This window comes from Cnephaeus nilssonii (genome assembly GCF_951640355.1).
Source record: "Cnephaeus nilssonii genome assembly, chromosome: 5".
NCBI classification, from domain to species: domain Eukaryota; kingdom Metazoa; phylum Chordata; class Mammalia; order Chiroptera; family Vespertilionidae; genus Cnephaeus; species Cnephaeus nilssonii.
Window position 1 is genome coordinate 51857312 of NC_137076.1, and position 25059 is coordinate 51882370.

General features: G+C 38.5%; 2 protein-coding genes and 1 long non-coding RNA gene across 5 annotated transcripts in view; 2 read left to right on the plus strand and 1 right to left on the minus strand.

The window, feature by feature from the left end:
• ARFIP1 (ARF interacting protein 1) overlaps positions 1-11362 on the minus strand; it is an 81555-nt gene extending 70193 nt beyond the window's left edge. For 2 of the 3 annotated variants that reach the window (XM_079770524.1, XM_079770522.1), the window contains exon 1: positions 11099-11347. The gene's annotated coding sequence lies outside the window, so the exon portion shown is untranslated. Of the gene's footprint in view, positions 1-11098 lie in introns of all 3 variants that reach the window. The other variant, XM_079770523.1, reaches the window with a different exon arrangement.
• Positions 11363-11574: 212 nt separating this feature from the next.
• LOC307099180 lies at positions 11575-18405 on the plus strand. Its single transcript, XR_013813500.1, has 3 exons — positions 11575-11731; positions 18086-18174; positions 18329-18405. It is a non-coding gene; the product is annotated as an uncharacterized lncRNA (long non-coding RNA).
• Positions 18406-18871: 466 nt separating this feature from the next.
• On the plus strand, positions 18872-24016 carry TIGD4 (tigger transposable element derived 4; the record flags this gene model as incomplete). The annotated part of the gene is made up of 2 exons (XM_079770257.1): positions 18872-20293; positions 23987-24016. The coding sequence occupies 2 exons, from the start codon at positions 18872-18874 to the stop codon at positions 24014-24016; spliced, it is 1452 nt and encodes a 483-aa protein (XP_079626383.1).
• Positions 24017-25059: the final 1043 nt, after the last annotated feature.

The window sequence follows — 25059 nt, forward strand, 5'->3', positions numbered from 1 at the left end:
TATTGTGTACCACAATTTTTTAATCCATTCATCTGCTGATGGGCACTTAGGCTGTTTACAAATCTTAGCTATTGTAAATTGTGCTGCTATGAACATAGGGGTGCATATATCCTTTCTGATTGGTGTTTCTGGTTTTTTGGGATATAGTCCTAGAAGTCGGATTACTGGGTCAAATGGGAGTTCCATTTTTAACTTTTTGAGGAAATTCCATACTGTTCTCCACAGTGGCTGCACCAGTCTGCATTCCCACCAGCAGTGCAGGAGGTTTCCTTTTTCACCCATCCTCGCCAGCTCTTATCATTTGTTGATGATTGCCTTTCTGACAGGTGTGAGATGGTACCTCATTGTTGTTTGATTTGCATCTCTCGGATGATTAGTGACTTTGAGCATATTTTCATATGTTTCTCGGCCTTAGGTATGTCCTCTTTTGAAAAGTGTCTACTTAGGCCTTTGTCCATTTTTTTTTATTAGATTGTTCATCTTCCTTTTGTTGCCAAAACCGGTTTGGCTCTGTGGATAGAGCATCAGTCTGCGGACTGAAAGGTCCCAGGTTCGATTCCGGTCAAGGGCATGTACATCTTCCTTTTGTTAAGTTGTATGAGTTCCCTATAAATTTTCCAGATTAAGCCCTTATCTGAAATAGCATTGGCAAATATGTTCTCCCATGCAGTGGGCTTTCTTGTTGTTTTGTTGATGGTTTCTTTTGCTGTGCAGAAGCTTTTTATTTTGATGTAGTACCATTTGTTTATTTTCTCCTTAGTTTCCATTGCCCTAGGAGCTGTATCAGTAAAGATACTGCTATGACATATGTCTGATATTTTGCTGCCTACGGACTCTTCTAAGATTTTTATGTTTTCCTGTCTTATGTTTAAGTCCTTTATCCATTTTGAGTTTGTTTTTGTGTATGGTGTAAGTTGGTGATCTAGTTTCATTTTTTGCATGTATCTGACCCATTTTTCCAGCACCATTTATTGAAGAGATTGTCTTGACTCCATTGTATGCTCTTGCCTCCTTTGTCAAATATTAACTCAGCATAATGGCTTGGGTTTATTTCTGGGTTCTCTGTTCTGTTCCATTGGTCTATATGTCTGTTCTTGTGCCAGTACCAGGCAGTTTTGAGAACAGTGGCTTTGTAAGATAGAGTGTCAACACCTAATTTGTCTTATATTTTCAACTACATGCTACCTGAATACTACATTTCAAATCTTCTCCCAACTTTGTCATCTTCTATCTGTCATTCTCATTTCCATGTTAAGCCAATCTTAGTTCCTAGCTGCCACTTAACCCACATTTCCTCCTACTCTGTCCTCACTGACATTAAGTTCCAGCCATAGAACCCTTCAGCACTGTTCCTCAAACACACCAATATTATTTTTGCCCTTGTTGTTTCCTCTTTTTTGAAGGTTCTTACTCCCACCCAGATTTTCACATGACGCTCCCTGTCATTCAGGTTTCTGCTCAAATGTCACCTAAGAAGCTCAACCAACTGATGTAAATCAGCAGCCTTCAATACTCTTTAGTCCTTATCTTGCTTTATAGTAGTAAGGACTACTTTACATCTATAATAATAAAAGCGTAATATGCTAACTAGACTGGATGTCCTTCTGGATGACCTTCCGGATGGAGCTGGGGTTGCAAGGGAAGCCCAGGTCCTGGGTGCCTGCCGGTGGCCAGAGGGAAGCCCGGGTCCTGGGTGCCAGAAGGAAGCCGGTGCCGGCAGCCAGGGGAAGGAAGGCCTACTCTTGCATGAATTTCATGCATCAGGCCTCTAGGTGTATTATAAAATAATTTGTGTATATGTTTAAAATGGTCTACAATCATATGAGCATCTATTGATTATAACAAGTGAGCAAACACAATCAAAAATTTAGAAAAAGTATGCAGAATGTAAGAATATATACCTCAAGTAAATAGAATGTAGATACAGAGAACTAGGTTTCTCACTGTATGAGAAAAAAATGAGATAATTCTCAATTACCTGTAGTAATGGGGAACAATTTAAAAATCAACCTAACAGATATTCAACTATTCCCATCCACACTATCATTAGCAACTTTTAACCACGTAACTAAATTAACTGTTTAAAGAAGTCTTTTTTATTTTCCCATTCAGATTGTGTTACAGAGAAACTAATGAGAAGTAAAATGATAAGACTCTCAAAACTGAATTACTCCTTGAAAGAAAACTAGCTGCAAATGAACTCTAAATTATTCAGTGTACTGTGGCCTCATTCTTCATTGATGGCTAGCTAAATTCCAAAACATTAGAAGTGAAGTCAACCAAGAACCAAGAGAATTGGAGAGCTGTTTCAATTCTGTTACTAAATTCCAAAACCTTCTAAAAGAAAACCCCGCAATATTCCTAGGTAATTTTTTTCCCAATTGAAAAAAGCTCAGAGTAAATAATCTAAGAATATAGCTTAATATAGATACATATATATTCATAGATATGTATATACATACGTTAGTTTATGTTTCCTAGAAGTAACCTCAATAATAATAAGCACATACAGTGCCCAGATCTTGGTTTCTAATAACATTCTTCAATAAAGGGAACCAGCAACGCTCCTTGGAGAAATGGCTGATTCTAGGACTGAAATAGGAAATATACAAGATAAGCCTGGAGCATCTTGTACTGCCAGAAAGTAAAAAGGTGCTTAAAGACACACACATCAGCCGAAACCGGTTTGGCTCAGTGGATAGAGCGTCGGCCTGCGGACTGAAAGGTCCCAGGTTCAATTCCGGTCAAGGGCATGTACCTTGGCTGCGGGCACGTCCCCAGTGGGGGTGTGCAGGAGGCAGCTGATCGATGTCTCTCTCTCATCGATGTTTCTAACTCTCTATCCCTCTCGCTTCCTCTCTGTAAAAAATCAATAAAATAAAATAAAAAGACACACACATCAAACAACAACAAAAAACTCACAATGATGGGAATATGTCAAAGGAATATTGGAACCAACTGAAAGAGCTCACAAAGGTCAAAACTGGAACAGTTTAAACAACAAAATAAGTAAAGTAGTACTGTATTATACCTCAAAGTATAACTTAAATATCCAATCTATATATATAAAAGCCCAGCAACTGAATGGCAGAACGACCAGAATGACCAGAATGACTGGTCAACTAGTCGCTATGACACACAATGACCACCAAGGGGCAGACACTCAATGCAGGAGCTTCCCCCTGGTGGTCAGTGCGCTCCCACAGTGGGAGCGCTGCTTGGCTGACCAGGATGAGCGGCTGACCAGGATGAGCGGCACTCCCACAGTGGGAGCAGCTGCTCAGAGGGCGGGTCCATAGCCACTCAGCTGACCGGGATGAGTGGCTGCTCCTGCAGTGGGAGCAGCCACTCGGCTGACCAGGATGAGGGCCAATCCCCGCAGGCCACGCCCCCACCAGTGCACAAATCCATGCACTGGGTGTCTAGTAATTTAATAAGTGGGGGGAAAGAGGCAAATCTCCCCTGCATAAGAATTCATAGAAGTTTATGTACTAATTTACTGTTAAGAAGATGGAACATAACTCCCCACTCCTAAATGTGCATTTCCCATAGTGACTTTCTTATAAAAAAAGAGGAAGGGGGAAAAGTAACTTTACAACGGACAAACCTGATAAATAATATCTCAAACCAGTTGCTCAAGGTTAATAGCAACAGTGCTAAGGCAATATTAACAGTATTTACTCTTGATATGAGAATGGCACTTGACCTCTGTTGTCTTCCCCCAAAAAACACATTGCCCAGTCTAATCATGAGAAAAGCATCAGGCAAATCCCAAATGAGAGACAGTCTACATCATACCTGTCCAATAATCCTTAAAACTATCTTGTCATCAAAAAGAAGGCATCTGAGAAAGAAGGCATCTCAAAACCAAGAGGACACATGACAATTAAATGTAATATGGTATCCTGGATGGGATCTTGGAATAAGAACATTAGGAGAAGACTGAGGCAATCTGAACACGTTAGTTAATAATAATGTATAAATATTGGTTCATGAATTGTGACAAGTGTTCCATACCAATGTAATATGTTAATAACAGGGTGAACTGGGCATTGGGTATATAGGAATCTCTATACTATCTCTGTAATAATTTGTAAATCTAAAACTATTCTAAAATATGATTTTATTATAAAATAATCTAAGAATATTGTGCTATATTTTATACTATTTTCAATAATTAATAAATTTATATTAAAATACTAATTTACTTTCATACACTTGATAAAACAGTATAACTGGCAGTTTAACTACAACTATATTAACTACTACATTCATAAATATTAATATTCAAAATTCTATTAGTAATTATAAAAATCCATGAACTGAAATCTTTAGTAACATCAACTTGGCAATTCAATCAATATTTAGTCATCATGCACTGAGCTAGGTCTTAGGGATTCAATTATAAGCCTAAAAGGAAAATAAGATGTGGTCCTGCCCAAGTGGGCATGGCTCAGTTGGTTGGGTGCTGTCCAGTGCACCAAAAGGTTGCTGGTTCAATTTCTGGTCAGGGCACATGCCCAGGTTGTGGGATCAATCCCTGGTGGGGAGGAGGCATTCAGGAGGCAGCCAATCCATGCTTTGCTCTCACATTGACGTTTCTCTCTCTCTCCCTCTCCCTTCCTCTCTAGAAATCAATTTTAAAAATCTTTAAAAAGGGGGAGAAAAGATGTGGTACCTGTCTTCATGGAGTTTGGAAGCAGTGGAAAAGAAAGACAATCATATAATCACACAAACAAATGTAAACTGCAACTGTGGTAAATGTATGATGGTACTACCTAATCTGGAAGGTTGGAGTATTCCCTAAGGCAGCGGTCAGCAAACTCATTAGTCAACAGAGGCAAGTATCAACAGTACAACGATTGAAATTTCTTTTGAGAGCCAAATTTTTTAAACTTAAACTTCTTCTAACACCACTTCTTCAAAACAGACTCGCCCAGGCCATGGTATTTTGTGGAAGAGCCACACTCAAGGGGCCAAAGAGCCGGATGTGGCTCGCGAGCCGTAGTTTGCCGACCACGGCCCTAAGGAAGCAAATCATCAGTTGAGGCATGAAGGTAAACAAGTGAAGGTAAAGTAAAAAGAGAGTGGTCCAGACAGGGAGAAAAGCATGTACAAGGAAAGGCCTTGTAATGTAAGAAGCAAGACAAGTACAAGGACTAAAAGTCAGCTTGGTTGAAGTGGAGAGTTAAGCAGAACATGGTAAAAGATGAGGCTAACGGACTAAGCATTGTTAAGGAGTTTCATTTTTACCCTAGAAGCAATAGGAAGCCATAAAAAACAGGAGTGGAGAGTGACAATCAGATGTGGGCTTCAAAATAAGTCACTGTGCTTTCAGGATGGATAATGGATTAGAAAGGGACCAAAACCTAAGTAGGTCGACAAGAATGGAGGCTTTCAGGCAAGATAATAGTAACAAACTAAAGTGGTAGCAGTAGAAATGGGAAGAAGTAGACAGATTCAAGAGATATAAAAAGATTAATAAAACCTGACTGGATATATCAGGGAGAGAGAGAGTTGTTAAGAATCACTCTTAGTTTTCTGGATTTTACAATTGGAAAGATAATGGAGTCTATTCACTAAAATAAAGAACAAAGAAACAGGACCAGCATTTGGGGGGGAGGGAGGGTTTGGATGTGGGAGTAAGAGGGAAATCAGTTTAGTTTTAGACATATTGTATTTGAGATACCTTTAATATATCCAAGAGGGTGTCAACTAGAAAGCAAGATATACAGGTCTAGAGCTCAAAGGGGGTAGAAAGCACTCATGTTCTTAGAAAAGCTGACATCTTTATGCTTAAAAAGCAGCTAACTATAATCCCCAAATATCCCAAGAAAAACATTAGACTCTGACCATCTGTATTTAGTTAAAACAAAAAGCTGAGAGAGAACATGGCAATATTTTATCAGCTAAAATAAAAACTGCTAGACACAGAGAATTTTAAAATCTTGGTTCAATGGTATAGCAATTATGTCACTAATTGTATAGTATTTTAAAGTTTTATCTGGACTGGCCAATGTTATTGGAAATGATCTATACCTGCACTGTCCAAAATAGCCACTAGCCACATGTGGCTACTGAGGACATGAAAATGTGGCTGGTGTGAGAAGGAACTCAGTTTTTTAAATCCTATTTTAACTAATTTATATAGCCACATGATATTAGCATGGGTTTAATGCTTCCTTCTGTATTTCATCTAATCCCCAACTACTACCTGTGAATTAACTAGGAGTGGATGTGGGAGCTAGAGGGATTAGAGAAATAGAAATTTTCATTCCATCTGCTTATTATATTATTTGAATTTGTATTTCAAAAATATATATTACTTCTATAGTTAATATGTCATATAGAAAAATTGGGAAATGCAGAAAGAGGACAATAAAACTAATCTGTAAACCTACCTTTAAGAAATAATCTAGAATTAAAATTTGGGACATATAAAGAGGTTCTACATTTTTAACCCTTTAGTTAGTAGTACCTGTAGCACCACTGATCGAAGTTACTCTGAATTTTGCACATTTCTCTTCTACCCCACGCCCATCCTCAAACACCTTGAAAATCCTGTTAGACAGCATCATCTCTAGAACACTCCCTCAAAACTGCTAAAAAGAAACACTTAGTCCCCTTGCCTATCTCCCTTTCACCATCACTCTCTTGTTACCAACACACTTTAATTAGAATCCAATCTCTACCCTGCAATGTCCTGAAATCATTTAATCACTACAGTGAAAAGAGTACAAGCTTTGGAGTCAAGCAACTTTAATTATGAGTCTTGTGGTTCTCCTTTTACTACTTGGGTGACCTTGAACTAATTATTCCTGCTGGTTCCATACCTGTCTCTTTATTTGTTAATAGAAAATAAGAATTCCTAATACACAGATAGCATTTATAAAGTCTAATGCCTAGCCAGAGTAGCACTCAATAAATGACAACTACTAGTATTATGGACTTCTATGTGCCTAGAGCTGCCCTAGTTGCTGAAGGTAGCACTCTGAGACAACACAGATAGGGTCCTGGCCACCCTGTAGGTCACATGCCACTGCCCAAGGACTCTTTCCACCTGGGATTTTAATTCCTGACCCATCCCTTATTAGGTGTGTGAACTCATATAAAGCTCTCGATCTAAAATCTCAAATTTCTTCATTTCTAACATGGTAATACTTGACATAACTGGAATAAAAATAAAATATATGTGAAAGTGCTTTGTAAATCATTATATGCTAAATAAAAAGAAGATATTAAACAAAGAGTAATATATTCTTCTTCCCTAGGGCAAAGTTTTCCTTCCAACCAGTGTGCCAAGAATGGATTGCATATGTGCTAAAATACTGACCCACACTCCCCAGTCCCTCAGCCTTCATGAAGCCAGGGAGGCCTGGCTATAGTCTGTCACACAAATATAATAATTTTCCATGTGTGCTATGATGCAGAAAAGTTTGGAAAACTTGCTCTAAAACACTCAATCATGTTAGCAGAAATGAGCTGGCCAACTTACTCCCTCCCCTGGATGATTTAGGATTCACCACTAAACTGATGTTCTTATGATCCCGCTCCAAAGACAGTGTGTCACAGTTTCCCAAAAGATAAAAGAGGATCAGCTTGAACATCAAAAAGCTGCTAGCCAATTGCTATCATAGTCATACAAAAATGAAACAAAATAAAAATTCTTTGGTGAGAATATGGTAAAGATATTGCCATATTTCAAAAAAAGATTTGAGCAATTTCCAGCAACACCTGCCTGTAACCATGCTAAGACAAAGGTCTAGGAATAATGTAGGAGAGATTATCTAATAACATAATTAGATAGATGAAGAAAGAAAAAAGGAATAAAGGAAAGAAAATATATATTATTGCCTTATACAGAATAGCTGAGGATCTGCGAGAACTATTCAGTGGCTTCTGAGACTGCCTAAAGATAGTAGAGACCAAATATAAGATTAGTTTTAGATTCTTTTATTTCATAGTATTTTTCATACACCCTAGAACTAATGCTGATGCATATCTGATTTTTAGACTATTCCTAAGTCATCATCTTCCATATTATATGGAACTACTCTTTCCAGTCTGTACATATATTGTTAGTTTTTCATCTATAGCCATATTATCTTAAATTCTCTGTTGAACTTATTCCTTATCCTGAATTTATTCCTTACTCTATCCCAATTTGTCATTCTGGAATATATTTATACCTCCACACTCTCACAATGCTGAATTTATTTATTACTTAAAATCTTTATTTTCACATTTTTCAACTCCTCGTATGCCATAATACACAGAAAGAGACTTATATCCATCTCTATGGGAAAAGTCTACCAAATAACACTCCAAATTAATTTCTTTTTGTCCTACTTTTTGGTATGACATTCAATGAGGTGTTTCTCCACTGTAAATTAACAAAGGAAAAGATCTTATTAACATCTGATACAAAATCAGTTGGGACACCTCCAACTTAGGCAAAAAAAAAAGATTTAAAGAAAACATGGGTACACGCAGTTTAGAGTAGTAGCTAAGAGCTCTCAAACCAGAGTTAGACAACCTGGTTCAATCCTGGCCCCACCTGTATAATTCTGATTCCTTTAGTGTCAGTTAATCATTTAGTTTCATTAGTAATCATTTAGTTTCTTCATCTATAAAAATGGGAGTTTTAGCTACTTTATAAGGATGCTGTAAGGATTAGATGAGATAATCATATAAAGCATTTAGCATAATGCCTGGCACATACTAAGTAAATGAGTGTTGATTGTTGTTTAGGTGTTAGATAGAATCTATCTTCTGACTTTGTCATTACATTAGAAGAAACTAACTTAGCACAATTTACTCTTTATAAATTTATGCTTTCTGCTCCTCCCCCAGTGAGAATGTTAGACAGAGGGAAAATTATTTTATTTTGTGGGCAGAAGAAACTGGTTACTCTATATGGACTAGGATGAGTTTTATAGGTCTCTTCAAGGTCTAACATTCTATGAAACAAGTGCAAACATTTAGAACTTCAATCCTTGATCAACAAACACTTCACAACTAAATCAGTAAGTTCAAATATGCACTCCAAACTTACAGTAATAATGTTCACAAAAGAGAACATTATTAATATACCTAACATAAAATGGTGGGAAAGGGGATGTTAAGATAAGCAGCAACATACTGAAAGTTACACACCACACTACTGAAACATTTTATTTGCCCTTCCTAGCAAGCCAAAGACCAAAATAGATGCCTCAAGTGAAAAACAAGAAAATAAAAGCAAACAACTACAATCAGAATTTAATTTTTTTACACTGAACTGTAGTAGGTTGGTGGTATTTAATATGTATTTAAATAGGACTTTAGGGGTTAGGACTAAATAAATGAACTTCTTTTCAAATAAAAAAACTAATAAACACATTAATTTATAAATCCACATTATCTCCACAGCATTAGCTACAAATAAGCTATCCCTAAAAAGAAACCTCAAAACCACAAATCAGGAACTAAAGTAAGCAGTCTGACTTCCTTCTCTAGGTGTAGGAAAGAATTTAGAAACATGACGTTTTGAAGTAGAGAGATTTCAGTATAAAGCTAGAATCTCTGCATTCTACTCTCCCCAAACAAGTTATCTACAATAGAAAAATAACAGTCCCACAAAAAAAGTTTTAATTAACTTCAACAAGACACCAAGCCATGATTATGTATCTGGAAGTTATATAGCACATATATATACACTTCATATACCTATATATACATACATACATAATGTATATTTTTTACACACACATACATATATACACACACACTATCTGGAGGTTTTATACCTCCTTTGAGAATTTGATAAAAAGAACAGACTCTTTACCCTACCCCACCTAAAATGCACTCAAAACTTTGCACATGATTTCAGAGTTCGGGTTGAGTCACAGACCTCATAAAAGAGGGATCCTAGGAGATAACCCAGGATTAAAAATAATTTGAAAAAGAATGAAAGTGAGGCAGAGATTTTTTAATCCAGAAAATAAAATTAGAAATACTTTCTATTTTTTCAGATAATGAATGTCATAAGTGGTGGTTAGGCGAGGGTGTTGGTCATGTCAAGCAAGGAAAACAAGCAGGACATATGGGGGAAAAGGTGTAATTAAAACAGTACTAACATACAGTGTGTTGTAATCCCTCTGAGACAGCGGCAATGAAATGGCCAATTCCTGCAGCCTTAACACAGGACTGCTGTTAAAAGTAACCGATTCCGGTGCACATTTCCATGCCAATGAAGTTAATTAAATGGTCAACGTGAACACATCCTTGCAGGTGAAAGCCCAAGTTTATGAAAAGCCTTGCAAACCTTCCACTTCTCCTTCTCAAATAAGAACGGAGATAGAGAAATTATATAGTTTAGGATAAAACTAAGGGAGGGGCACAGAAATCCTAAAAGGGGGGTGGCGAAACGATTTGCAAGAAGCGTCAACTACATTTTTTGAGATCAAAGGGCTCAAGAGAGAGATAAGAACAAAACAAAGGAAGTAATAACAAAATAAAAGGAAAAAGCATCTACAAACTGGGCTTTAAAAAAAAAATCTTTCCTTTTCCTAGACACGTAAACAGTAGTCACTTGGCAGAGGAACGGAGAGGACGACGGCACAACTTCCTTCCCAACTCCAGCATTTCTTGGACGCTCCCACACAAGCAAGGCTCCTCCCCCTGCACCAAAGTGCCTCTCGGAGGGACTATCGCTATCTCCCTTCCGCTCACTGCGGGGGAGAGGAAGCGGGGGGGATGCAGGGAGAGGAGAGAAGTTAAGGCTGGACACCACACCTGAAGGCTTCCATCGAGAAAGACCTGGATCCTTTTCCCACCCATTGCATGCAACCCCTTTTCCCACCCGATGCATGCAATGCCAAGAGGGTGCCACCCTGCAAGGGCCAGCCCTCCTTCCAGACCCGGCTGCTTTGGGGCACACACTCAGGGGCGAAGGGGCAGAAACCAAAGGCCGAATACTCGGGCAGATGTGGCAAAGACGAGGGACAGGAGTGCCCTGTGAAAGTCCGGAACCCCGAAGGCAACGTTATCTGCCACCGTCAACCACTCCGGCTAGCCTTCCCCCGCCTCCTTCCAGGTGGCCCAGCTCCGCCCTCACCTGTCGGCCGGGAACCACCTGGCCGCTCTCACGTCGAGGAGGATGCCGGCCGCGGCTCTCTGGAATCTCAATCTTGGGAAGAAGTGAGCGGAAGCGCCACTTGGGCCTTTTCCTCCTTCCCCTCCCCCCCACGCACCTCGGCTCCTCGGGGGCGGGGAGCTGATGCAGCTGTCACAGACGCTCACTGACCAACCGCCGAGGACACAGACCTCCCAACCCAGCCGACGACACCCACAGGGAGAGCAGCGGAGCCGGAAGTGAGGAAACCGGAAGTAGCGCTGTCCTCGGCTCACACGGCCTCTCTCTCCCTGAATCGCGCCTGACCCGGCCACGTCTCTATGGTGCCACGGCACCTCCCCCGAGGGCCGCCCCCCCCCACCGCCCCCCGCCAGTCTCCGGGAGACTGGCCCCGCCCCTCTCGCTGCGGCCTTAGCAACCACATCCGGGGCTCCGCCCGAGCGGTTGCCCGGGTAATTTTCAGGCTTCGGTGGGCTCAAAGAGGGGTGTGTACGCGGGTTCCGAGGCACCTGCCCGAGCTAGACGGGTCGGAGGTCTCCAGGAGCCCTCAGCATCCCTTCTTCTTTCTCATTCACACACCCCAGCCTCACGCGTTAGGCGTCCCCCCAGCAGACGGTGAGCCGGCGGCGGGAGGGTGGAGGTGGACGTAGCTCACCGCCACGTAAATCCCCGGAGAGCCCAAGCTCCTCTCTCCGCTGCTGGGAGCGCGGAGGTTGCTCCAGTCCCGCGGCGGTGGGAGGTGGAGGGAATGCGGGGTTAGGGAGCAGATGCGCTGCGGACGCCTCACCGCCGCTTCCTGGGTGCCTGAAGGTCCCCTCCCGGCCTCGTCATCACGCCCACCCCTTTCGGGGAGACCGAACCACCCACGGCCGCGGGCATCCCGGAGTTCTGGTCACCGCTCTGTCTTTGTGATCACTGTCTGCTCTGCTCGCTCGCTGACAGTGAATCCCCGTACTTTTCTTTCCTGCTCCTATGTCTTTACCCACAGAACCGATTGTTTTTCCCCTTTCTTTGCTTGCCCCGTTACTTCTTAAGTAGATCACTGCCCTGTCTACAGACACCGCTGGACAATCCCTTTTCCCGAGTGTCCGGAGTACAGTTTGGGGGCCTCAACTTGGGAAACTACAAAGGGCTCGGGAAAAGGCATTGTCCGGCGGTGTCTGTAGACAGGGCAGTGAGAGGCCCCCAAACTGTACCCCGGGCACTCTCCCGCGCCCCGCACCGAATGGAGGGAATGTCTGGCTCAGCGGCGGTGCTAGACGCGCCTGAAGCTCATTTACACACTGTACACACAGCTGACTCCTCCGCACACGTGCCTCCCTTCCAGGCTCTGGGCCGCTTTTCCTGGGACAGCATGTCTGCTCATCTTTACCGCCGTTTCCTTTAGAAATGCGAAGGGATGCAAACAGTGCACTCGATGGCGTTTATCCTTCTTTAGGCCGTACTTCTCACCTGCCTTCCCTTGTCACGCCAGTTAACAAGATATATATATATATATATCGTAGTGCCCAAGGTGTGTGTGTGTGTGTGTGTGTGTGTGTGTGTGTATCGTAGTGCCCCAAGGCAGACTCTGCCTCTATAAATTTCTAGGGAGTTTCAGTGAACAGTATATCCCTGTGTACAGATATCTTCTCCATATCCGTGAATAGTAAATACCCATGACACCACAAAGGTTTCAAAAATAACAATATTTATTTTCTACGATCTCCAGGACATCTCCTCTAACAAATAGCACTGAAATCCCAAAACATAAGTTGAATATAAGTGGCCCTTATCTTAAATGGTTCTGTTCTTAAAAGAGCAAATATAAATGCCAATTCACTCAAACTGTAACAAGTTCTGTAGCTTACTAGGGACTTTCAGTTCGAAGCCATCCTGTTAGTCTTCTCAAGTATAAGAAAAGGATCCCAATGAGAATAATTACTGCTCTTATTGTATAGGAACCGAATGGCTTTTAGTAGCTAAGTACACGTGTTCTTGGAGTTCCAAAAGGTGACTAGGAGGAGCTGCCTGGCGGTGCTGGTGGCACTGGAGTGATGTGTACTTAACTGTTTGAGCTGACGGGTGTCTGAAGGATTCCTTGGAGCTGTCTTGAGTTTGGGGACACAGAGCTGCATTACCGTTAGTCTCACTATTAGTCTGTTACACGCAGGTTTGTGGACACTTGCTTTAGTTATTTGTCCTTAGATGGATGATGTCCTTGGGAGATGCTGATGGCTTTGATAGAGATTCTGATGGACTTGGAACTAATGCTAACTTCTGCTTGGTGAAGGTGCTATGGATCACGTTAGGTACTTTTCAGTCTAGTGTGATTAGTCCTCATATATAGTGTGCAGAGCTATATACAGGGTTAATCTTCCCCATGATTTCTGCTGCCCCGAGGGAAATCAGAATGCAGATTGGCTTAAAAAAAAAAAAAAAACAACAAAACACTGGAAGCTACTTCAGCTAGTGATGGAAAACAGTGAAATTCTATGCACTTTCTTTGGGAAAAGGAAGCAGTAACAGGTATTCTTCAGATTTGGGGGAAGTTTTTCATACTAACTGAAAGACCTTATTTTAAACCTAATTCTGCTTAGATGGAGACATTTTTTTCTTCCCTCTTTCTTTCCTTCCTTTATTTCTTTATTACCTCCCTTCCTCCCTACCTTTTTTCTTCCCTCCCCCCGTCTCTGTATCTATCTTTCTCAGTCTCCCTCCATCTGTACTTCCCTCCTCCCTCCCTCTCCCCACCCTTCTCCTCCTCCTCCTTCTTCTCTCTCTCCCCCTGCCCCCTAGAGCTTAGAGAATTCTGCTTAACCATTTTTAGGAAGAATAGATAATAACTACTTTCTCTCAGTTGGCAATTATGTTTGGAGAGGTAAGAAAGGAAATAGCTGCCTCCTGTATATGTTTATGACAAGGGGATTTTCTACATATTTATCTTTGCACTGTTATTGCCTATTATTCAGCTTTCAAAAAATCAGGTACCATGTATTCATTTGGCTTACTAGTATGAGGAACTCTGGCAGCCTACCTCATTTATTGGCCAGAAGGAAAGGAGGCAACGGGTTAAAGGATATTGTTATTGTTCCTTTCTGAATGAAGTAAATGTGAACACGACCTTTTCTCTTTGCTTTAGATGTTGAATATTGTACACTGCTTATCAATATTTTTTCCTCAACAGAAAGAGGAAGGTGATACCTTCAGATCTTTTTTTAGGGGAACTCCAGTAATGTTGTAATATTCTCATCACTCTTTATTAGCAGTTCTCTTTCATGCAGAGATAATTAGTTACTGATTGCACAGTATAATTCTCTGGAAACAAGTTCTTTATTAGAGGATACTGATTAATGGAACACTTAAAGAAGCCCATGAATAGTAGAATGAGTAGAACATAAGAGTAGACATTGTTTTAACTACAAAGAGAAAAAAACTGAACTTATTCATAATTCCATTACCTAGAGTCAACATTCAACATTTTGGTAATGTCTTTTTTCTATGCATATATATTTTTTCTTCATTTATTAACAAATCATTATTGAGAACCTTCTGTTTACTAAGCATTATAGAAATAGCCATAAGCCTTTGACCTCCTGCAACTTTAAGTATATGTTGTATTTCTTAGCATAGTTTTGTATTTTGCTTTTTTCACTTATTATAGTATGGAATTGTCCTCTCATCATTAAATATTCTCCTTTAGTGGCTCAGTAGTATTTAGCATAGATTTTCCTTAATTTATTTATATCTAATCCTTTTGGTTGCACATTTAGGTTATTTTAAGTCTTGTCTATAATTATAAAACAATGTGAGGAATATTATAGTGTGGGTAGAATTCTAAGATGATGTCCAATGAACCTCACTTTGTAGACTTCTCTCCCCTGTGAACATGATAGAATATTATTCACATGGTTGTTATATACAAAAAAAGACTTTGCAGATGTAATTAAGGTTACTAATCAGTTGACTTTGAGTTAATCAAAAGGGAGATAATCTGGGTGGACCTGAACAGATTACTTAGGCCTTCTAAGAGCAGAGAGTTTTCTCCTGTTGGTGGCAGCAGAGGAAGTCAGAGAAATTGGAAGCATGAAAGAGAATTGACATGAGGAAGGCCATAGGCAACTACCTGACATAGGCCTCCAGGAACTGATAGCAGTCTCTGTTGACAGCCAACAAAAAACGAAGGACCTCAGTCCTACATCCACAAGGAGTTGAATTCTGCAAATTACCTGAATGAGGTTGGAAGGCAGTTTTTCCCCAGAATCTCCAGATAAGAGTCCCACTTGACTAGCAACTTGTTTTCTGCCTTGTGAGTCCCTAAGCAGAGGAACCAGTTTTTCCCACCTGGACTTAGACCTATAGAACTTGTGAAATAATAAATAGCTGTTGTTTTAAGCCACTAAATGTGTGGTGATTTTATGCAGCAATATAAAGTGAATACAATTGTAAGCTAGATTCTTTTTATATCTATAATTATTTTGGAGAGATAAATTCCAGGTATAGACTTGCTGAATAAAAATTATAAACATTTTAAAGATTTTTTTATCATGTAAGTAATTTGCCCTCCATAAGCTTTAGCCAATTTATGTGCCTCCTAATAATCTATGTTTTTGCATTTTGGCAAACACTAGATATGACCATTCTGACAGGCAAAAACCAAAACCAAAAAGGTATCCCCTATTTTGAAAGAAGTTTCACATTTCTGTTGTGACCAGTAGAATTGATGATTGTTTTCTTTATTTGGGGTTCAGTTGGTAAGTCTTTTTTAGTGAATGCCTATTTTTATTCTTTAGTTAGCTTTATTGTTGACCTAGAGAAAATAGTTCCTAACATGTAGTACGGTGTTTCTCTGCTGTAATATTTTTAAGGGGTAGAATGATTAATGAGTTTAATTGAGAGAATGAGTACTTCTGAGAAATATTAGCTGCTGCCATACACCCAAATGTGGGAGAATGGAAAATGTCAGCTTCTTGATTAGACAGTAGATGCTCTATTCTTTTCTAGGGAAAACATCTAGCTTGTCTGATTTAGTATTAGTAATGTGGTTATTTCAAGAATAAAGATATATTGTATCTTACCAGGGAAAATTGTATCTTCTACTACTGTTTTATAAGGAAATATGTACTATTACCTATCAGAAAAAAATAACGAATATCTTCCTAAATAAACGTCATTTTTCTTTTAAAAATATTTTTATTGTTTTCTTAGAGAGGAAGAAGAGGGATAGAGAGATAAAAACATCAATGATGATAAAGAATCATTGATTGGCTGCCTCCTGCATGGCCCCCACAGGGGATGGAGCCCACAACTGACAGGGAATCGAACTGGTGACCTCTTGGTTCCTGGGTAAACGCTCAAATACTGAGCCACACCAGCTGGGCAACATATCACTTTTCAATTTGATCAAGATAACCAATAATCTCTGATTATGTATATTATATTGCTTTATTTGGGATGTGGTAAGAGAGGAAATTCAAATTACTTTTTCTGTAATCCTTGTGATTTGAGATTAAAAAAAAATGCATGTACCACTTGAAACTGAGGAGGACAGGGAGAAAAACTAGAGGAATGGAGCACCCATACTATTTCACACAGCGTAACACCTGTACATCAAATTAGCTTGTTATCTTAGTCTGCAGTAGTTCTAAAGCCTATAGATTCAGTACTCTTTGGTTTAAGAAACTTTTCTTTCATTATCTACAGGGTGGACAAAAGTAGATTTCTAGTTATTCACAGAGGAAAAAGACAAAAAATATAATAATCTACACTAATAAAAGAGAAATATGAAAATTGACCGTACCTTCATGATGCCCACCAGCCAATCAGGAATGAGTATGCAAATTAACCCAACAAAGATGCCGGGTTAATTTGCATACGCAGGCGCTGAGCGGCCAGGGGCAGGGTGGGATGCTTCCATTGTCACCATGGCAACGACGAAGGCGTTCCGCACTGCCCCAGCAACTCCAGGCCTCTGGGCAGCGTGGGAAGGTGGAAAGGTGGCTCCGGACTGGAGCAAAGGCGGAAAGGCGGCTCCAGCCAGAGCGAAGGCGATGCCGGCAGCCAGGGGAAGGAAGGCCCATTCTTGCAAGAATCTTCGTGCATCGGGCCTCTAGTTCATAAATAATAATACAAAAATAAACTATATACCTACTTTTGCCAAGCCCTGTATTGTAAAATCTCAAATTTTATAGACGGACATGATAGAAGTGACATTAGAGAGAAGATAAGGATGATGAGGTCATCACCACACATTTACTGAATATCTCATAAGGTGCTAAATATTCTGCTAAGTGCTTTACACTCTTATATTGAATCTCATTGAAAGTGCAATAATCCTTTGAGGCAGATGCTATAGTTAACCCCTATTTTACAAATAAGAAACTGAGGTCAAATTAAGTAAACTACTGAGGATCACATAAGTACCAAGTGGCAGAGGCATTTGTCAATTCAAATGTGTCTGGCACCAAAGCCCATATCTTTACACTATCATAAGCCCTTTATTTTACAGATTAGGGAAGTAGAGAGACTAAGACCTATGGTCACTCTCCTTCATAGTCTAGGTCTTTTTCTGCCTTATATACTCTTAATAATCTGTTTATTCCTATGCATTTTGTCAAGTATTTCTGGCCTCTGTGCATCTGGCTAACACATCAAATTGATACAGAAGTTAGTAGATACTTTTAATTGATCCATTTAGATAGAATAAGATTTAGATTTTAAAACTATGTGATGAGTTCACTTGATTGGATTTTTAGTGAAGCATTTTCTACTAGATTCCCATAAAGGAGACACTGTCTCCCATGTGCTATTAAAAGTTGGACCTTGTGACTACTGTCTGACTATGTTTTTCTTTTAGAGAAGTCAGAGGGGGCAGTCTGTGACTTCATGTAAAAAATAGCCACCAGAGATATATCCAGCATCATTTTTAGTTCTTTAATTTTGGTCATCCCACAGTTTCAAAACAGATTAAATTTGTCTGGTTTATTTCAGAAGTATATATTATAAAGCATTCAAAGACAAGTGAAAATTCAAATGCACGGAGCAGAGCTAGAGAGCTTTCTACAGAGGCTCTTCAGAAGGTAAGCATTTCTCCTGCTTTGGTTATTGTATTTTCAGAAATATGTTCGCATTCTTTTTTTATTATTAAAAGCATAACTCGTTAGTGTAAATACTTTTTATATTCATTTGACATATTGCTAAAATTGCTGTTTTGTTTGTTTTTATATTTTCAAGAGACAGAAGGTATACTGTCAAGCCCTAGAAGGATTCTACCATTTTCTTCTCTACCCTGAAGAGACTTGGAAATTAATGGGTAACATTTTGTATGAAAATTTCTAAATGCTACTTGTTCTTATCTCTGAGGCCTTCTGTGGAGAATTAATAGGAGGTTGAATGAGCAAATGGATAAAGTGAACCGTCTTAAAGGATTGAAGTTCTAAAAATATATCAGCAGGACTGGACAGGTTTGAGATAATGAGATTTCTATTTTAGCTTGACTTCTGAAACACTGAATAAACTATAAACTGAGCTACACAAGGTCCTTGGAAGGAAGTTTCTCTTCTAAACTATTCTAGTTGCATATAACATTTTTCTTACTTAGAGCCATTGAAAAATATATACTTAGTCATCAATAGGAATAAGACTATTGTACACGTACCAACTTGTAATGTATGAAGTGGGAGAGAAAGCGGCAAATTGTGTCATACGGAAAAAGACATTTAATTAAAGAAACAGACACCAGAAAGAGGAGAAATCTCTATATAAGCGCTGGTTGAGATGGCAGAAGCTTCTGCAGATGCCTCAACTCTCCCCGTAACAGTGAAAAAAAAGAAAAGTCTGTCCATTGAAGAAAAGATCGACATCATAAATGCAGTAGAAAGTGGCAAGAAAAAAGCAGAGATTGCAGCTGAATATGGAATAAAGAAAAATTCATTGTCCTCTATTATGAAGAATAAAGACAAAGTTCTAGAAGCCTTTGAATCTCTGAGATTTGATCCAAAGAGAAAAAGACTGAGAACTGCTTTCTACACAGATCTGGAAGAGGCATTAATGAGGTGGTATCGAATTGCTCAGTGTCTAAATGTACCAGTTAATGGTCCAATGTTGCGTCTAAAAGCAAATGATTTTGCCCAGAAACTGGGACATAATGATTTTAAGTGTAGTAATGGTTGGCTGGATCGCTTTAAATCCAGGTATGGTTTAGTATTCAGAGCTCAACCTGTAGAAGCTACAGGTGTATCAGTAGACCCTTCAGCTGTTTGGCACCAAAACATACTTCCTTATTATTTAAATGATTATCATCCTAAAAATGTTTTTAATATAAAAGAGACTGGACTGCTTTATCGAATGTTACCTACAAATACATTTGCATTTAAAGGAGAAACATGCTCAATTGGAAAGCTATGCAAAGACAGAATAACCCTGGTGGTTGGGACAAACATGGATGGCTCCGAAAAACTTCCTTTGCTTATCATTGGGAAAAACAGAAATCCACATTGTTTCAAAGGTATGAAATCATTGCCTGTGTATTATGAAGCTAACAGAATGGCATGGATGACCGCAGATATATTTGAACAATGGATGAAGAAGCTTGATGAGAAATTTCAAGCCCAGCAACGAAGAGTTGTGATTTTTGTTGATTCTCTTCCTGCACATCCAGAGGTAAAGAACCTAAAGTCCATTGAGTTAGCATTTTTCCCGTCATGTTTGTCTCCCAAATTTATAGCCATGAAACAAGGTGTTATTAAAAGCCTTAAAATTAAATATCGACATTGTCTTATCAAGAAATTTTTAAGTTCTGTTGAAGGCAGCAAAGAATTTACATTTTCCCTACTCGATGCAGTTGATACATTGCATCTCTGTTGGAGGGCTGTAACCCCAGAGACTATTGCTAAGAGCTATGAAGAGGCAGGATTCAAATCTCAACAGGGAGAAAGTGACAAGACAAATACAGAGACCAACACTGGTCTTGATTTGGTTGCCCACGCCCAGGCAGCAGAAGTGGAATTTCCTGAAGGTTTATCTGTAGAAGAGTATGCTGCCCTGGACGATGACTTGGAGACGTGTGAAGCAGCGCCAAGTGGTGATGCAGTATGGACCAAAGAAAGTAAAGCAGATGAAACTGGATTTTATACTTCTGATGAAGAGGATGATGGTGGATCTCTGGGAACTGAACTTCCTTTACCGTCAAAAAATGAGGCAATAACTGCTTTAGCTACTCTTAAAAATTTTCTTAGAAGTCAAGATATGAATGATGGGCTTCATAATTCTTTAGCAGACCTTGAAATTTTTATTAACTCTTTATCACTTAAGTAATTATTTATTTTATAACAACTGAAGACTAATACCTTTTCCTGAAATATTTTTCTATATGAGGTATGTAAAAGGAAAATACCACAAACATAAAAAATGAAAAATTAGTACATTTTGGTTTACTTGCAAATATCTGGTCTGAATAGCAAATTCCCTAGGTAGATTAAATAATGATTAAGTAAATGAAAAACCTGAATTTCAATTTAGCAAGCTTTTGGAAAGTAGAAATGTATTTCAGAGGCCTGTACTTGAAAAATATGGTAAATGTGTTAAAAATAAAAAAACTATCCAGCTATCTAATTTATACAGATTGAATTGGTGATTACTATTTTCTTTCTTTTTTAATGTTTAGGTCATGTTCCAGAATATTTTAACTTATCTACCTCATTTAAAAAACAAAATATTTATTATTGCTTAAATATTTATTTTATAAATACATATATGTGCCATTTATGTTTTAACTAGACTCTTAAGGATCAAGTATTAATTTTAAAAATTTCTCATAACTAGCTAATATTTCTGAAAAGAAATGATAAAAAAACTACTGAAAATAAAATTGGACCCAATCATACACCAAAATGATTAAAAATTTGTCTTAACTATTTTCAAGTTATCTATACTAATAAAAAGATAATATGCTAATTAGACCAGGAGACCTTCCGTACGTCCTTCTGGACAAAGCCATGGTGGCAGGGCCAAGGCAGAGGCGATTAGGGGCAATCAGGCCAGGAGGGGAGGGCAGTTGGGGGTGATCAGGCCAGCAGGCAGAGTAGTTAGGGGTGATCAGGCAGGCAGGCAGGTGAGTGATTAGGAGACAGCGGTCCCGGATTGTGAAAGGGATGTCTGACTGCCCACAGGGATCAGGCCTAAACCGGCAGTCAGACATCCTCTGAGGGGTCCCAGATTGGAGAGGGTGCAAGCTGGGCTGAGGGACACCCCCCCCCCCACCCTGCACGAATTTCGTGCACCAGGCCACTAGTTTCTATATAAATTCAAACAAAAGACTGTGACATCAGACTTTTCTTGTCATCTAAAAACAGAAGATGATATGGATTCTTTCTAAATATTTGTATGCATATGTGTGTGTCAAATAGTAAAATACATTATTGAAACATTTGTTAAACTCATGATATTTATATTGTAATAAGACTGCTCTTAAAAATAAATATAAAGATTACATATATTGCTACTAGAAAAAATATATTATGTGGTTCTTAGTTTTCTAATTTTAACAGCTGAAGCATATAATCTATAATATTTATTTCCTTGATTTTACTGAATCTTATTTTTTGTAAAAGCTGAGTGTCCTTTCAGCATATTCTAATGTATTTAATCCCCCCTCCATGGTAATATTTTGGATTAAATTTCTGTTTGAGAAAGCTGTGTCTACAGAATGTTTTAAAATATTGTATCCAATTATTTACTCTTTATCCATAAAATAGTCTTTAAACAGTAAAAAATATAACAATGGGTCAGACTTTTATTTTTTACTTACTTATTTACTTTTAAATCTTTGTTGAAGTAATACATCAACCCTCCTTTTCCCCCATTAACCTCTTCCAGCCCCCTACAGTCCTTCCCACCCCCAGGCTCTCACCAACCCTTTGTCTGTGTCCATATATGCATACAAGTTCATTGGGTCAGACTTTTATATTGTAAATTTTAAATTGTATGCTTATTTAACTCATTATATCTAATTTAGGGTCCCCTTTTAAAACTATTTTGGAAAATGTAAAACATTATCCAGATTCTTTTTATTATGAATTATTAGTGTGCCAACAAGACACATTTAAAAGGAAATATTTATAGAAAGTATTTTTATTTTCCATTGTTAATTAACTCTGCTTTTGAGATTTTGTAATAAGCAACCCTTAAAATGTATTAAAATTAAGAGATTCTTTTAGAATGAAATATGGATTATTAAAATAATTTTTATTGATTATTTGATTTAAAATTTTAGTGTGGTAGAATTTTGGACCTAAAGTAGCTCTTCAGAGCCCCAGCTTTAACTATAGTATCTGGCATATATTGATTTCTCAACAATCTTTTTCTTTCTTTTTGCATTTCATAACATTTTTATATCAAATATTTTCATTTTAATCATTTAAGATATTCTATGATGTAAGGATTATTATCTTCATGTTTATAGATGAGGAATTTAAAACCTGCAAATACTAAATTATTTGTTTAAAATATCAGAGCCCAAGCTTAAATACTACCTAAATAACACTAGTCTGTGTTATTCTAACTAGATATCTTTATGCTGCTTTTCTCTACTCTGTAAAAGAAAATTCTATTACTTTTCCCTTGAATTTAGGGGCCTGAGGGTGAAATATTTCAGAGAACATGCTGATAGCTCTATCACAAGATCTCTCCTGAGAACTCTATTACTAATGAAATACTGGAAACCTGATTTGGCAATTCTGTACCATTCTAACACAGGTTCCAGTGGAGTTCTATTGAAAGTATTCTTTAATATTTCTAAAGTGATAAAAGCATCTACTCCTTTTTTCCATTATATGACATGACTCCTTTTTTTTTTTTTTCACTTCTAGGGCATAATAAATGTAAAGATGATAAAAAACAAAAACAAGGCTACTATATAACAAATAAGAAAAAGTTAACTTCTTATTTAAATTCAAAGACAAACTTTAAGTTGTACACTCTTCTGTTAAATTTAAAAATATGTAGACATAAATAATTTTCAGAACAAAAAGTTTAAATATTCATTTGTCCTAGGATATAGACAATTGCACTGCATACCTTGCTCCTGATTTATCTTCTCTATCCAATCAATACAAGATGGAACTGAATGCCACTTGTCTTTTCACCTGTTTTTCAATTAAATGTGGCATTATTTTCATTGTTTTTTGCCTTATAAATTCCTACTGTTTCAAGGGGTTTTTGCTTTTTTCTACTTCATCAAGCAACAAATCTTGAATTTGTGACATTATTTCACTACGAACTGCTAGTGAAAGGTTTGTTCAGGATAAAGTAGGACAATGAATAAATCAAAGCCTGAGGGTTTCATGTTGCCTGCCTGGCTTCTCATTTGGACCTAAGGTTAAATGTCAAACATCGCTTTTACTGAATACAAAGCAGAATAATTGGGAGGGGGAGGAAAGTAGGAGAGGGCAGAGTTAAAGGAGAGCTTCCCAAGCAAACACCTCAGATGTCAAGAGAAGCCCTTTTCAATTACTGGTCCAACAGGGACTCGGTAGAGACTGGCAGAGAGAGATTTGCCCCTTCAGAGAGGCAGTACCACATATCTGCTGGAAGATTCGGAGTCTAGTGGTGGGCGGGATCTTGGGGCACCAAGAGCTCCCTGAGCTAAGGACAGTGCAGCCTAAGGCAGCCAAGAAGCTACACCAGATGCTGGGAATCCTACCACCACAGGAGATAAAAGCCTGGGTTTGGGACCATAGTGTGCACACAATAAGTTCTCAGAAAATAATCTCACTCAATGGAATAAATTAATTTTAGCCCTAGTTTTATGCTTGCAAAAGACATTTCATTTCTCTGAACTCTTTGCTTCATCCATAAAATGAGACTGACACATCATTTGAATTTCTTTTGCAGAAAGAAAATTCTGCATATGAAGACATTTAGCAAACTCTAAAATGTTCCACAACTATAGGAAATGGCTAGAACGGTGCTTTCGTTCCTACTTCCAGATATGCCCAAATATTAACATTGTGGTTACTAAACATCAATGACCAATTTTCTTATTGGGATTCTTCTGTGCAATAAAATAGGGAGGCTAACATTTCTAGAAATATGCAATTTATCTGTAGAACTAAACATTTACTTTCATTTTGAATGAGGGAATAAGGTGACTTAGAAATCTTCATTTTTCCTGACTTGATCATTGTGCAAAGCAATTCAATAAAATAAGTGTTCATCACAAAGTAGCCCTTTCTGTCACCACATTAGTTCATTCAATTGTACTATTTCCTTGGGCTGTGAAGCCAAGGGTAACTCAGAGCTCGGGGGAGACTAAGTAATACAAACACTGTAGTAATCTGCATGGGCTGCCATAACAAAATACCAAAACACCATAAACTGGGTGGCTTAAACAACACAAATCTATTTTCTCGTAGTTCTGGAGGCTGGATGTCTGAGATCAAGGTGCCGGCATGGTCAGTGTACGGTGAGGGTTCTCCCCTTGATTTATAGATAGTCACATGACTCCTTTGTGCCAAAACACACACACAGACACACACACACACACACACACACACACACACACACACACACACCAAACTCTTTGGCATCTCTTCTTACAAGAGCACTAATCCCATTATAGAGCCCTCACCCTCATGGCCTCATTTAGCCCTAATTTGCTCCCAAAGACCCTATCTCCAAATCAAATACCATCGCACTTGTGAGTGAAGGTGGATTTAGGGCTTCAAGATGAATTTTAAAGGGGAACAGTCCACAACAATTACCTAGTACCAATAAAATGTTTTTTAATCAGTGGTTAAATAGATGAATTATTCAATAAAGGTATTCACATATTAAGTTTCCAATTTGCTAAAAACTGAAAGAGAAGAGCATGAGTATTTCAGAATGTTAATCAGCTTTAGCTATTAGGAAGGACTTTAAAGTTTATGAAACTTAAGCAATGTGAAACTATATCATGACCTTGAATA